Source organism: Zingiber officinale, chromosome 2A (genome assembly GCF_018446385.1).
Source record: "Zingiber officinale cultivar Zhangliang chromosome 2A, Zo_v1.1, whole genome shotgun sequence".
In the NCBI taxonomy this organism is placed as follows: domain Eukaryota; kingdom Viridiplantae; phylum Streptophyta; class Magnoliopsida; order Zingiberales; family Zingiberaceae; genus Zingiber; species Zingiber officinale.
The window spans coordinates 48181403-48197577 of record NC_055988.1 but is presented as its reverse complement, the minus strand read 5'-3'; the positions used below and the strand labels follow the sequence as shown (position 1 = coordinate 48197577).

Below are 16175 nucleotides of genomic sequence, written 5' to 3'. Positions count from 1 at the left end.
TGGATTCCAAGTCTGATCAAGAGGAATCATCAAATATGTTTATTGTTGCACCTGTATATTTGGCACACAACGTGAGTATAAAAGATAAATATATATCGCACTAACATTTAACTCCAAGATATGAAGGCCAATGACACATGGAAAGGATATATATTGCCTCTCTTACTGCATTTGAAGAAGAACAATAGTTCTTCATAGAATTCAGGGTCACAAGCCTCCCACAACTTTAGACACCTACACTCGACTTCGGTTCAATCCACCTAAAACACTAACACTTTGCCTGAAAATGCTTTGAGCAAGCTCCTCACCTACTTATCTACTCAACCTACCTCCATCAAACTCGAGAAACTAAGTTATGGCTAAACTCCACCTAACTTTCTATCAACATGGATCCAGCTCCAAGAGACTTGGCTGAATTGAACCAAAAACACAATTCAACCTAGCTAAATTCCTCTCCACCTGGTCAACTTCCACAATTAATGTTCGAATTAGCTGGAGCACATACATCTATTGTAGTTTGGACTATAAAACCTATATACAAAACTATGGAGAGCTCAATTAGGATAGAAGAAATAAACAACTTCAATAACTAGCACCAAAATAGTTAGCTATTTGTTCACCACAGTCTAAGTGTAGCTGTTTAACCCTCCATTATCTTCTTGCTCTACAACTATTACTTAAGCAGTTTAAAGTCGTTTAGTAGCAAAGCATGCTGTCAAAATCTCTGAGAGCTCACTGTTACCCTATTGAAGAAGAGAACTTGAGATTGCAGTAGTCAATTCACATTCTTCTTCTCAGTAGTACAAGTACGCCAGTAAACACTAACCACCAATCCAACTGCGTGCGTCGAATATGTACAAAGCTATTTTTTCTATAGTTTGTCAGCTATTTTTCCGAGAGCATCTGCAAGCTTGCCTAGAACATTGAGCAAGGCGTTGGCTTGGTCTTTCCTCTGGTCTCTGTCCAATTGGCAATTGAGGTGCTGTGCTTCTAACTGGGCTGTCAGCATTCGGCTGTTCCTTTCCAGGACTTCAATCAGCCGGCGGCCCTGCAGGTCGCTGTCTTTGGCTGCTGCTTCTGCTGACGGCCGTCTCCGCTTCAGTCCTTGGTGCGAAGGGGAGCCTTTCTCTGGGATATCATCGCCTTCTTGTTTACCTTTTGCCGTTGCTGCATGGATAACTCACATTGATCAGTCAGACTCTACAAGGCCACAGAAGTAAACAAGCATATCTTACTTCACAACAAAAGCTACATCATAACTAGTATCATTAGCAAGATACATCGAGGCACTAATTACACTTAGATATATATATATATGATACTTTAGAACCAAGAAGTTTTTTGTTATCTTTGTTAGGTCAAAACTAATCTTTTTGAAGATCAAGAGAAGGAACATAAAAATTTCAGGCTAAAAAACAAATTACATGAATAATGGTGACCATACGGATAGAGAAGAGGGTGAATAGCGTGTGCAAATTAAGATCATTACTCTTACTAATGCTTAAGCTGTTGGTAATATATTTAAAGCAATATAAACAGCAGTATTATATTGATACAAAAATAGCATGCAATAGACAGATAAATAAAGTAGTCGGGTTTAGAATATAGTTATCCGGTTGAAGCGTCGGCACGCCGACTGTCTTTAGAGAATTTATTGCCGCCTCACGGTGCAAAGGCTCCCCGGTAAAATTCCCCCAAGATCTGACAACCGCTCATCTTGTCCGTAGGTGCACTCCAAAACGGACGCGACACTCGGACCCAACCTCAGATCGCCGAAAGACCAAGCCTCAGGACACAACAAAGGCGCAGAAAGACTTGAACTCGAAAAGAAAAACAGAGGAGGTGCTGTGCAGAATGTATCGCACAGAGAAGGGAGAAGAAGGAAGATTGAGTGAAGAATAGAGGCACTGCTTGTCCCCTTTTATTCACTCTGAGGAGGTACGAAGCACTGCTTCGCTAGCGAGGAAACGCGTCCGCGTCTCCTCACGCGCGGTGTCGCGTCCGCGTCTCCTCTCGCGCGGTGTTGCATCCGTTCCTTACGCGGAACAAAAACCAAACTCTGGTTTGGTTCGAACCAACCGAACCGGAAACCAAACTGGTTTGGTTCAGACTGAACCAAACTAGCAAAAACAGACCGGGCCGCCCGTGAGCGCAAGACCCACGGGCTGGGGATTTGCACCCCCCCTGCGCGCGTTAATCGCGTACGTGACGCCGGGTTTATGGATTTCCAGCTCGAACCCCCCAAATCCACTCGATTTGGGCTTGGCCCGCGCATGCGTGTAGGTCCCCTTATCATTGCTAAGCAAGGATGGAAGGGCTTCCTATATAAGCCCTTCCAAGCTTCTCCACTTAGCAATGTGGGACTAAAAATACTACCAAAAAATACTTTGAATTTAATACAAAATTCAACAATCCCCCACAAATTCAAATCATTTCGGTTTAAAAGATAAAATATGTCCTGAGGCTAGGTTGCAATGAGCTTTTAGTGAAAATACCTTCCGGTTTGAATTTTCACCTGAGTACACCAATCTTATTCACATAGGTTTGAAGTGAACTAGGTCTTGAACTTAAACATTTTTTATATGTGAAGTCAATTGGTAACAACTCATCACGGGCGATGGTTGAATCCTTCTGGGTTGGTGCATTACGGCCATGCCACCGAATCTTGTTTCATAAGTGCTAAGGGGAGTTGCCTAGACCCCCCACACTGCGGCCACACAGTTACACTTACATAGGTGAGTTCTTCAAGGATGTACTGCAAGCATCCTGTCATTAAGACCTTGAACTCATTAAGAGCTCCTAAGCTCATCCTTACTAGCAGTCAAGCATCTATCTAGGGAAGAGACTATGAGATTACATCTCAATCAATTTGATGCTTACGTTTCACCCTTATAGCTTGTTTGTACCACATTGAACCTACTTTTTGGGATCTCCAATCAGATAGGTTGGGTTGCCGCTATAGATGAAACCAGGACAGGTCTCAGTCCTATTCCCTTACTGGATCTCTTGATTTTCTCATAATCAAGTCCTTTAGTGAGTGGGTCAGCAATATTGTCTTTTGAACTTACAAAGTCCAATGACACCACTCCAAGAGACACTAGCTCACGAATAGACTTTAATCTTATTCGTACATGTCTCTTCTGTTTCTGGTTATACTTGGAGCTTCTAATCTGAGCTATTGATGTTTGATTATCACAGTGTACTGAAATAGAAGGTATTGGCTTCATCATCAAGGGAATTTCAGAAAGAAGACTCTTAAGCCAATCAGCTTCAGTTACTGTGGTATCCAAAGCACACAATTCTGCCTCAGATGTAGACCGGGTTATAATCGTCTGTTTAACAGACCTCCAAGCAACTGCACCGCCTCCAAGTGTAAAGACATAACCAGTAACGCCTTTACACTCAGCAGTGTCAGCTATCCAACTAGCATCACTATATCCCTCCAGGACTGCAGGGAATATCCCGTACCACAAGCCCAAGGATATAGTGTCTTTCAGATATCTGAGTACTCTGTCTAATGCATCCCAATGCGTTCTATCCGGACAGCTGGTAAACCTGCTCAATTTCGATATAGCAAAAGAAATATCATGTCTAGAACAATTAGCTAAATACATTAAAGTACCTATTATTTGTGAGTATCTTAATTGAGACACTGCCACACCACTATTATTCTTGTGGAGAGTTTTTGAAGGGTCATATGGTATGACAACAGATTTAACTTGGCTATAGCCATATTTCTCTAATACTCTCTCAACATAGAGTGATTGAGAAATTGCTATTCCATCAATTGATCGAGTCAACTTCAGCCCTAAAATCATATCAGCACAACCCATATCCTTCATATCAAACTTACCAATTAAGAGGGTCTTAGTCTCATTTATAATAGAAAGGTTAGTTCCAAACAGTAGAATATCATCTACATATAAGCATAGGATAACAGAATTATCACCTTTCATTTTAGCATATACACATTTATCAGAGTCATTCACTTCAAAGCCAAATGATAGCATAGCTCTATCAAATTTTTCGCGTCACTGCTTTGGGACTTGCTTCAAACCATAAAGAGATTTGACTAACCTACAAACTTTGTTCTCATTTCCAGAAACTACATATCCCTCAGGTTGATCCATATATATCTCTTCTTCAAGATCTCCATTAAGGAATGTCGTTTTAACATCCATTTGATGGATCTCAAGATGATATATGGACGCCAATGCTATTAATACTCGGATTGTAGTAATTCTTGTAACAGGAGAATAAGTGTCAAAATAGTCAATCCCTTCTTTCTGTTTGAATCCCTTAGCAACTAGGCGGGCTTTGAATTTATCTACTGACCCATCAGGTTTTAATTTTCTTTTAAACACCCATTTACATCATATAGTGTTACACCCAGGAGGTAAATCTACTAACTCCTAAGTAGCATTAGAGATAATAGAATCCATTTCACTTTTAATGACCTCTTTCCAGTACTTAGCTTCAGGAGAAGCCATAGCATCTCTATATGTCACAGGGTCACCTTATATATTATAGGTGATAAAGTCCTGGCCTAAATCCGTAGACACACGTTGCCTCTTACTCCTTCTCGGTTCCGTACACTCACTAGATTCATCTAGTCTAGAGTGACTTGAGGAAGGTGTACCCACTACGGATAATGTGACCTCTACAGAAGAAGGCTCATTTCTAGTAGGAATACTAGATTGAGATGTTTTCGTCTTCATAAGAAATATATCCTCAAAAAATGTAGCATCGCGAAGTTCTACAATAGTATTTGCATCTATTCCAGGAATTTCTGATTTAATAATCAGGAACCTATATGCAATACTATTTTGAGCATAACCCAAGAAAATACCATCTACGGTCTTTGGACCAAGTTTTTTCCTTCTGTGTTCAGGTACTAGTACCTTTGCAAGGCACCCCCACACTTTAAGGTATTTCAAACTTGTCCTTCGGCCTTTCCAAAACTCATATGGGGTTTTATCCCTTAACTTCATTGGGACTCTATTTAGCACATGACATGCAGTGTATAGAGTCTCCCCCCACATAAAGTTGGGTAACCCAGAACTGCCTAACATGGAATTAATCATATCTTCAAGGGTTCAATTTTTTCGTTCTGCTATACCGTTGGATTGAGGACTATATGGAGCAGTTACCTCGTGGATTATACCTGTATCTTGACAAAATTTTTGAAACAGGTTCGAGGTAAATTCTCCACCCCTATCAGACCTTAACCTCTTAATTGTTTTATCGGTTTGATTCTCAGCTTCAGATTTAAAAACCATAAATTTATCTAAAGCTTCATCCTTGGTTTTTAGCAAATAAACATAACAATAACGAGAGTGATCATCAATGAAGGTAATGAAATACCTTTTATGGTCTCTCGTTATTACACCGTTAAACTCACAACAGTCGGTATGAATCAATTCTAAAATATCAGAATTTCTATCAACTGATTTGAAGGGTTTACGGGTTTGTTTATATTGCACACAAATTTCACATTTTTTCTTATCATTTATAGCATGCTTAGGGATCATGTCAAGATTCATCATCCTTTTTACGGTATTAAAATTGACATGTCCTAATCTGTCATGCCACAGATCATAAGACTCAATGTTATATGAACAACCAATATCAGAAGTTTTATTTAAAGTAGCATTTTCTACATTGAGTTTAAATAAACCTTCATTAAGGTAACCTTTTCCAATAAAGGTTCCTAAATGTAATATTACAACTTTATTACATTTAAAGTTCAACTCATAACCAGCACGGACTAACTTTGATCCGCTAATCAAATTCCGACGGACCGCTGGAACATGATGTACCTCATGCAGTGACAGGACTTTTCCAGAGGTGAACCTCAGGTCAACTTGTCCTATTCCAAACACCCTGGCTGCAGAATGGTTCCCCATGGTCACGGAAGTGCCTTCAATTACCTGATAAGTAAGGAAGGCAGAGCGATCAGCACAACAGTGTACATTAGCACCTGTATCAACTAACCATTCATTGGGTTGATAGATCAAGTTTAATTCGGGTTTGAAGGTAACAAACCTATTGCTGGTGTCATCACTAGCAGTCACGACATTTACTTGTGCCTTAGTGTTGGACGTATTGCTTTGATTTTTCTCCTTGTCTTTTCGCTTAGGGCAGAATTTGGCATAATGTCCAACCTGTCCACATGCCCAGCAAGGCTTAGGTTTGGTTCCAGTTTTCTTTTGAACCTTTGGGTTGGGTTTCATCTTGTTTTTCATTTTCTGGTTTTTGAATTTCCTCTTGTCAGATGAGACTACTACATTCGCCTTTGGAATAAAATCCATAGGCATTCTTGTATCATCATTTTTATGTTGCTTCCGATGTTCTTCTTCGATATTTAAGGCAATCATCAAATCTTTGAGAGAGATTTTACCTCTCCGATGTTTAAGAGTCATGCCAAAATCTTCCCAACTCGGAGGCAATTTTTCGATGATAGACAAGACCTGAAATTTTTCGGGTAATGACATATCTCCTTCAGCAAGACCATGAATTTGAACTTGGAATTCATGTGTCTGCTCAATCACATATTTGCCTTCAACCAATTTGAAGTTCAGGAATTTTGTCACAGTATACTTTTCTAAATCAGAATATTCGGAGTTGTATTTTTTATCCAAATATTTCCACAGCTCTTTAGCTGAAGAGGTTGAGCAATATACATCAAATAGTGCGTCTGAGAGGGCAGACAGGATTCTCCCATGGCAGAGATAATCCCTTTGCTTAAACCTCTCTAAGGCAGCACTACGGGCAGGTTCCTCTTCATTAGGTGAAGGAGGGTCTGTTTCTATAACGGAGAATAACCCTAGCGTAGTAAGCCAAAATTTCATCCGTTGTTGCCAACGTCTGAAGTTTTGCCCGTAAAATTTCTCAGGTCTAGCACTAGCCTCAACAGATCCTATTACCCTATCATTCATCATGTCTATAGATGCAGGCAATTAAATTCTCTAAGAATGTTGGTAATATATTTAAAGCAATATAAACAGCAGTATTATATTGACACAAAAATAGCATGCAATAGACAGATAAATAAAGTAGTCGGGTTTAGAATATAGTTATCCGGTTGAAGCGTCGGCACGCCGACTGTCCTTAGAGAATTTATTGCCGCCTCACGGTGCAAAGGCTCCCCGGCAAAATTCCCCCAAGATCCGACAACCGCTCGTCTTGTCCGTAGGTGCACTCCAAAACGGACGCGACACTCGGACCCAACCTCAAATCGCCGAACGACCAAGCCTCAGGACACAACAAAGGCGCAGAAAGACTCGAACTCGAAAAGAAAAACAGAGGAGGTGTTGTGCAGAATGTATCGCACAGAGAAGGGAGAAGAAGGAAGATTGAGTGAAGGCACTGCTTGTCCCCTTTTATTCACTCTGAGGAGGTACGAAGCACAAACTGGTTTGGTTCGAACCAACCGAACCGGAAACCAAACTGGTTTGGTTCAGACTGAACCAAACTAGCAAAAAAAAAACGGGCCGTCCGTGAACGCAAGGCCCACGAGCTGGGGATTTGCACCCCCCCTGCACGCGTTAATCGCGTACGTGACGCCCGGTTTATGGATTTCCGGCTCGAACCCCCCAAATCCACTCGATTTGGGCTTGGCCCGCGCATGCGTGTAGGTCCCCTTATCATTGCTAAGTAAGGATGGAAGAGCTTCCTATATAAGCCCTTCCAAGCTTCTCCACTTAGCAATGTGGGACTAAAAACACTACCAAAAAATACTTTGAATTTAATACAAAATTCAACATAAGCAAGCTAAAAAAACAATGAAAACACAATGAAAACAATAAATATATAAGTCAATGCTAACAAACAAATTTATAAGGTTAGATTTTTTAATTTCAACTCTACAACTTATAACTCTTCAGTGACTCACTCCTAAATGTCCACTAACTTTCTTCTTCTTCTTCTTCTTCTTCTTCTTCTTAGATACTTCTAGAAGTGGAGAAACTTCTTAAATGAGCCTTCTTATAAGAATGAGAACAAGTAAAAGCTTTGAAGACAACAAGAGAATATATATAGGAGATTAAAAATAAGCATTTATTCACCAACCTTAATTTGTAAGCTTTCCATGGCCCTCCCTTTATATTTCCTCCAAGTTGTCTTGGCTTGGCTTGGCTTTTTTTTTATTTTGTTGAATTGACTGCATTTTAAGTTGAGTGTTTTCGTGATTGCTATAATTTTTAGTCTGCCAATAAATATGTAAGTTGACTATGCTTGTCATCAGTCTATTACTCTCTAAGCAAGCAGCTACTTGAGTCAAATGATGCCAACTTCAAACGATTGTCTGACTTTAATTAATTACCCATCTATCATTTGACGATTGTAGTTTTCCTTTGCTTATTCAATGATCTTCTTTCTAACTCTTGTTAGGATTTAGTCGACTACCAATCTACTCAAGTCATCTAGCCAACTGCTTAGTTGATTGAGTTCCAAACCAAAACATTATGTTCATAAGCCATCAAGCCTAAGTTTCCTTAATTGGCTCAGATCACTAATTGATTCGAAACACCTTTCAGTTGATTAGATCATTGAGGTTGCGTTTTCACCTAAGTCAAGAGCTACCTTGAACTCAAAATACAAATCATTTAGCTCTCACAACTAACTTAAGAGTTTACCTCTGTAACTTGACTTTCACCATTGAACTCATCTCATATCACATCTTAAGTCTTTCAGATGGTATTAACCTCTTAGTTAATTCCACAAGTCATCTTTAAATCTTTACCTGTGTTCTCCTTTCAGTTGTAGTCAATATTTCCACCTCAATCTTTCCTTGTTACGTGGTCTTTCTCGTACCATCATTCTTTAATCTCCTCCAATAAACCTTGAACCAACCAAATGGTCATGCCAAGCCAAGCTCCACAAGCGTCTATAATTACACTCAATGTTTCACTTCCTACGACGGCTTGGATGCTCATACACACACTCTTTTTTAAACTTTAATGGACCTCTGAGCCATTAAGCATACCAACTTGACTATACTAAGTCATCCTGTGATTAACCTCTCTTCATATAATCAAGGGATGTATTGTAAAAGGTGTTTGGAATAAACATAATAATCACCTTTTGCTATAGCAATTAGCTACACTAAGTCATCATGTACAACTCAACCTCATAGAGTCACAAACTCCGTGAGCTTCGTGTGCATCCTGCCAAGTCCTTGCATAACTTAACACACATTAGATGCGCATGTAAACCTATTTAAACTCTTTGTCTAACATATCAAAATCTGTAATAGAACCCAACCACTTACTACACGATTGCACTAACATATCTCCTATCAGGAGCTCAACGGAAATTTCCAACATATTTTCTCAATCTCCTTTAAGGATCCATATTTGTCCATTGTTGGATAGCAATCGGCACACAAACCACATGTCAAGTGAAATATTTACTTCTCTATAGAAAAGCTATCAGACCAAGGAAAGTTTTTAATAACTAGATGGCCTAATGCAAACAAGCATTGCCACATGTACAATGTAAAATTGTATCTCCCTAAACCACGCAGTTCTCGACTCGCAGACTCCTAAGTTTCTCATACAATTAACTTAGAACCTCAGTTCTAAGTTGTCATTTATCTCGATCGAGTTCCCCATACAACTTAGTTTCTTGAGCTCCTCATGTGACTCAGTTTCCTGATCTCATTTTTATAGCTCGACTTCTAAAATATCCTGAGGGACTTAGTAACCCAATTAGTTCGATTTCCCAATCAAACATCCTTGAGCTCGATCTCTCGAGTTCTCCATTAATCCCCTTGCAGTACAATAATTATGGAGGACTCTTACAGTTACACGCCATAATTGGGGTGTGGCCCCTCAATGATCTACTCTTCTACGATCCACGATCTCTAAGGCCCAACAACCCTAGGGCTTGGGGTTAAAATGCTTAATTATCCCGTATATATATAAACAATAAAGTCAAGGGCATTGCCCCCAGGGGCTGGATCAATTGGTAAGTGGTTGGAAAGTTGTACCATGAAACAGCAGGTTCGAGTGTCGACGGTTGCAATGTGGGATAATATCCCCGTCTGCCGGCTTAAAGCCTCGAACCCCCAGCCACTTATCAACCCAGCATTCACCCTGATTAACCCTCCTCCTACATCACCATGGGACAGGCGTAGGGGGCCGTCGGGGCGGCGGATTCCGCCTTTTGTACCAATAAAGTCAAGGGCATTATAATTAAACTTTAAATTTTCTTTTCCTTTAATTTGTTTTGAATTTTTAAATAATTTCAATTATTGATCCTACCCTGGCCCCAATAATGCCAACTTGATAATCGTCGGCTAGGACCAAATCTGGCTTCAACATTTGCAAGCCCCATCTGTCTACATCTCTTCGGTTAGTGACTGACGCACATGAAAGGAAGATACACACTCTATATATTCATGCCCGCCATTAACGCAATGAATTAATGCATAATCATTTGTACTCTTTTTAGTTTTTTTTAATAATGGATGTCTCACCCATCAGGGATACGGTTGAGTGGTAGGGTGCTCATGTATAAAATCTTCCAAGTAATTATGATTCAATTACCAACTACTCTATACTTTAGAGTATTTTTTTCTAATGGGATAATAAATTTAGAATATTGGATTGTTGAGACATCCGCTATGAGCACTTCTGGATCTACCTTGTCGGTGAAAAATATTCATGAGACAGGGTTGGTCATCCCCAAGATTAATTAACCCGAAGGGCTAAATACCCGATGTTAAAAAAATGATAAAGTTATCCTCAAGTATATTGTTCGACATTATTAATTTTTATCATACACATTAAATCTTGAATAAGTCGAGCGCACTGTAAACCGTAGCTACTACAAATGTTATAGTAGTTACGACTTCGTAATTACTATAATGTGGATTTAACCTGTCCTGTAACATTGACATTGTAGCAGTTACGAACCCGTAGTTGCTACAACGTGAATTCAACATGTTCAAAAATATTCATGTTATAGTAGCTACAATTTTATAACTTTTATAATATAGATTCGACTTATTTATCTAATATTTATATTGTAGCATTTAAGAAACTGTAGTTGCTATAAATATTATAGCAACTAGTTACGATTTTTTAATTGTTAGAATATAAATTTAATTTGTTCATCTAATATTCACGTTATAATACTAACTATAAAATCATAGCTGCTACACTTAGACTTATTATGTTCAACAAAAACAACTACTAAATTGAGTTGCTATAATATTTATAATAGCTACTATTTTATAACGGTTAAAACGTAATTTCATAATTTAATATATGATAGAAGGTAATCATGACGAACTATATCGTTGTATAAAGAAAATCGATGGGTGGGGACGTCTTTTTTTATAAAAAAGGAAAACAAACAGAAAATATATAAGACGCTCTGTTAATTTTTGTTCTCCAACAAAATATATATAACACCACTAGTTGCTCTTGGATAAGCTGATCAAAACTGTAAGAACACACCCACACAACGCTACTCGATCGTGGTAAAATATTGTTATGCAATCTTAAATGAGGCAGAAGATCATGAGTAGTTAGTTAGCTGTGAATTCTGTACGAGCTAGTTCTTCTTTCTGTCAGATTTTAGCAATTCATATCTTGTAAATAATTTTTTTTTAGTTAGCATGTATCTAACTGTTCGACTATATAATTCTGGGATGGATGACCGACCCACGGAAATGTTCCACCCGCCTATCTTGCAAATAATTAATTAACCAGGAGGAGGGGGATTAATGGTAGTGATGTAATTAATTACCTTGATCAGATTCAGACCTGCCTTCTTCAGTTGATTCCAACTGCTTTTCTGCAGAAGATCATTGATTGATTGATTGTTGTTGTTGTTCTAATTAGATTATTGATTCTGATACTTGAAGCTAGATAAGTGAAGATGGATCGAAATTCAGTTACCTGAGATTGGCACAGCCGCCATGGGTTGCAGTTGCGGTGGCGGCGCCGGGTCCTCCTCTTCCTCTTCCTCTTCCTCGAAGTCCGAGAACAATCCGTCTTCGGCTGCGGTGCGCCCGGTGTCGAAAACGACCTCTTCCTCGTCGACGACCGCCTCCGCCGCCGCCGCAGTCTGACGGGACTCTTTCTTCCCCTTGTCCTGTTCTGCGTGGGCCTCTGATTCCTGTTCCGGCGGCAAGGCGACCCCGTCGAGGATATCGTATACTTCCCGGTCGAAGAACCCCGGCAGCCTCCGCTCCCTCCTGATATCGTTCCTCATCGACCAAAACGACTCCTTCCCCTTCTCCTCCCACTCCTTTATTTTTTTGAAGTCCCCGGCGAGGTTGCTCCACCGCTTCCGGCACTGCACCGCCCCTCGGTTCACGCCGTGCCGCCAGCAGTACGATGACACCGACGCCCACTTGGGCTCCACCGGCGCCGCCGTCGTCCCTTCCTCCCCGCCGCCTCCTACTCCACCGCCCCCACGCCCGCGCACCCTCCCGCGGCTCTCCACCACCCTCTTCCCCTGTATCAGCACCAGTATCTCCTGCCTCGTCCACCGCGGCAGCCGCGCCGCCCGCCCTCCCCCTCCCGTCCCCCCGCCGCCGCCGTGGCCGTTGGAACCCCCGGCTCCGACGGCGTTGGCCATTTCACGGCCTCCTTGAGAACCCGGCCCCCACGTAAAAACTCAACGGCGATCAAGTAATTAGAGAGAGAAAGAGGAAGAAACTACGAGTGCAAAATAGAGGATGAGGAGGAAGGAGAGGAGGAGAGGGCTTGATTAATTATGCTCTAATTAATCTTTAATAATTATTTAAAACAAGGGTTTGAAAGATGAAATTGTGAAATCCATGGGCATCATAAAGTCGTCATATCTTGACATTAACACGGCGTGATGAACATACTAATTGGATTGAGGAAAAGGCATTAAATATGGGAAAGCTAAAGGGATATCCCTTTCCTAGTTAGGGGTTGATAAGGCACTACCACCACCCTTGTTGCATTCTTCTAATTCAATCCCCTCCTTTATATCCTTGTCCTTTCTCTTTTTTTTTTTTTTATGTGGGGAGATCTCCCAATTATATTGCCTATTCTAATATTAATTAAGTGTGTTAATCTTTTCCACCATGAAGATTATTAATTAAAGAGTTTTTTTTTTATCTCAAATGACACATTTGAGGTTGTGAAATTTGTGAAGATGTATCTAACTTTCAGATATTTCAAAGGGTGCATTTGTATTCCATTTTACCCCTCCTTTCAACTAGTGGCATTGCATTCAAAAAACAATTTTAAAGAACACCATGTTGCATTTCAAAACCAATATTACTATTCTTTATTTTTGAAAATCAGTATTAATTTTGAAATTCAATATCATAATGATGTTATTGTTCGAAATATAGCGCCACATTGATATTCATCTTTGAATGCAGCACCATAATAATTGACGGAAGGGATAAAATGAAAAATAAATGTGTTTTTTTAGAAAATCTAAAAGTTAAATGTGCTTTTTGATAATTTCATAATTTTAAGTGGGTTGTTTAGTCAATTGTTGTTTTTTTCCCTTGTTTGTATTGGTTACATACATGATTTTTTAATGATAAAAACGATACATGAGAGACAACTCAAGCAATATAATCATTGATATCAAAATTTATATTAACACCTATTTCAACTATTTGACTGTAACTAAATAATTTTTTCAATCAATGTATTTATTTATTATTATTTTGTTTGTCTTACCTTTGTACTTTTAGTTTAATTGTTTAACTCTTTTAAATATATATATATTTCTATCAACTAATTTGAACATATTTTTTAATTTTATTTTATATTAGAGTTATGCCTAATTGACCATATATAATGAATCATATTATGGTTTTATAAGTCTAATGGACAAACAAAAAATGACACAACATTATAAAAATTTCTCATTATTTCAACACATATCTTAAGCTTTTGCTAAAAGAAATTTTATGTAAATTCATGCATGCTAACCATTTCCATTGATTATTTTTATTGTTGAAATTGCATTTCAATGTTAAAATTTGGTTCAACTTTCATTTGAATTTTGCCAAATTTAGTTGGTAACTTTGTGTTTTTATGCTCGTTTAGAGACAAATTGGATAAATAGGTGGTTGAATATTATTTTAATTTATTCTTCTACTAATTTACTACAACATTTACTCCAACAATTTTTTAAAAAAAAGGAATAAATGATTTGTATGTTTGACTTATTCAACTCATATCTAACATGCCCATTTGGCCACCCGTCCTTCGATATAATAGAAAAATGTTAAGTTATCATTTAGATATTTATGATTTAATCTCCGCTATAATATATTTGTATAGATTTTTTTTCCAATGAGAAGTACAATTATGAGATGCTAAACTTTTAGGCTATCTGTCGTGAGTATTTTCTGATTTACCCTGACGATCGATAGAAAATTTCTATAAAATTAAATCGGTCGTCCCAGATCTGATGTGAACATCATTTGACCACCCAACATAGCTATACCATTCTTATCCTCAGATCATTCAGACCGACTCAATTCGTCCATTTAGTTGGCTCAATTAGCACACGCAACTTGACAACTTCGCTCAACTTGAACTAGATTGCCCAATTTGTGCTCCTCATTGGGTTGACTGACTTGTCTAACTTGGTTGACTCATCTATCTCACTATGCCCAACAAACTACTCACTCTATAGATCAACCTAACTAATTGAGATCGATGTGCACGAGTTCAACATTAGAGCTTGACGATGAAGCTGAGTGCTTGCGAGACCTTATACCACTTTGGAGTCATTAGTGAATCATGTAGAGGTGTAAATGAACTAAGTCATTCATGAGTTATTCAAAACTTGATTTGATAAAAGCTCATTTAAACTCTTTTAATGAAGCTTGTTAAGATAAACAAACCAAACTTAAACTTCACAATACTTGGCTCTTTAGCTCGTGAACATATTCGTTAGTAAGTTTATGAATCAATTTTTAAATGAAAAATAATAATTTTGATAGATAAATATATTAAATTTATTTATTAGAATAAAATTATAAATTTTAATAAGAATATTATAATTTTCTCTAAATATATAATTTAATTTTTAATGAATATTTAAATTTATAATTTATATTTATTAACTTCGTTTAGGTTCAATAAAAGTTCAAATAAATGCGTGAGTCATAAATATATTCGTTAAAAAAAATTTAAACTTGGCTCGATTATAAACGAGTTAAATTCAAATATTTAAAAATTCTACTCGGTTCAACTCGATTACATTCCTAAGTGGATGGTATACTTTTGCAAATTTATGAAGTCATGGTGAACATGTTTGGTGACGATGAGGAATTTAAGTCATTTTTACTCGACTGAAAAATTACGAGGATAATTACTTATAGAGAGGATGAATTTTTAAATTTCTTGTTAATGTTTATATGGAAAATTATTTAGAAAGATGAAAAATCAAATGGAAGAGAAATTACTCCAATCCACTATTTTGGTTCCACAAGAATTAGGGAGAAATTAAATCTCTTATCCTTATCATAATATGGTCATCTGTAAAATTATTAAACAACTATAACTCGCTCCTAGGGCTATGAGGTGATGATAAGAGGTGGGGTGAGGTCCTTAGATAATGAGGATTCAAATTTCACTTAGGGCACTTTACTCTTGGAGAGTTTAAAAAACTTATGACATTGGGTCTTCTATCATGACTCATTTGTATTTATCAATTTATTCTGATGGTCGATGGAAAATTTTCATAAGACTGGACCAGTCATCTCTAAAATTAATCGGATTGTAAGAATTGAATATCTAGATTACCAAATATATATTGATGGTAATTTGAATCAGATTGTAAGAGTTGAATATCTAGATTACCAAATATATATTGATGGTCCTTTGGCGGCCGGATAGAGGAGGGTGAATAGCCTTATAACTTTAATTTAATAATTTCTTTTACTTTCTTGTTTAGCAAAAATAAATACAAGTTAAATAGTTAAATAAAACATAAAAGAAATTGTAAAAGGAAGAAGATTTATTTGGTTTGTAACCAGAGAGGTTATTAATCCAAGACAAGTGAAAGGACTAAATATCTCCTTTTTGAAAGATGGAGAATTCTCTTACAAACGTTGAAAGCTTAGTAAAGAAATTATAGATTGAAGAAGTGAAAGCACAAAATTTGTGATTAAGAGTTGCATTGAAATGAAGAGAACCAGGGATTTATTTATA

General features: G+C 37.9%; 1 protein-coding gene across 1 annotated transcript; it reads right to left on the bottom strand.

Moving 5' to 3' along the window:
* Positions 1-536: 536 nt before the first annotated feature.
* LOC122043657 (trihelix transcription factor ASR3-like) lies at positions 537-12594 on the bottom strand. The gene is made up of 3 exons (XM_042604261.1): positions 11910-12594; positions 11758-11805; positions 537-1167 (listed from the first exon to the last, which is right to left on the bottom strand). Exons 1-3 carry the CDS (start codon positions 12592-12594, stop codon positions 872-874), a joined length of 1029 nt encoding a protein of 342 aa, XP_042460195.1. The 3' UTR covers positions 537-871.
* Between the last annotated feature and the right edge of the window lie 3581 nt (positions 12595-16175).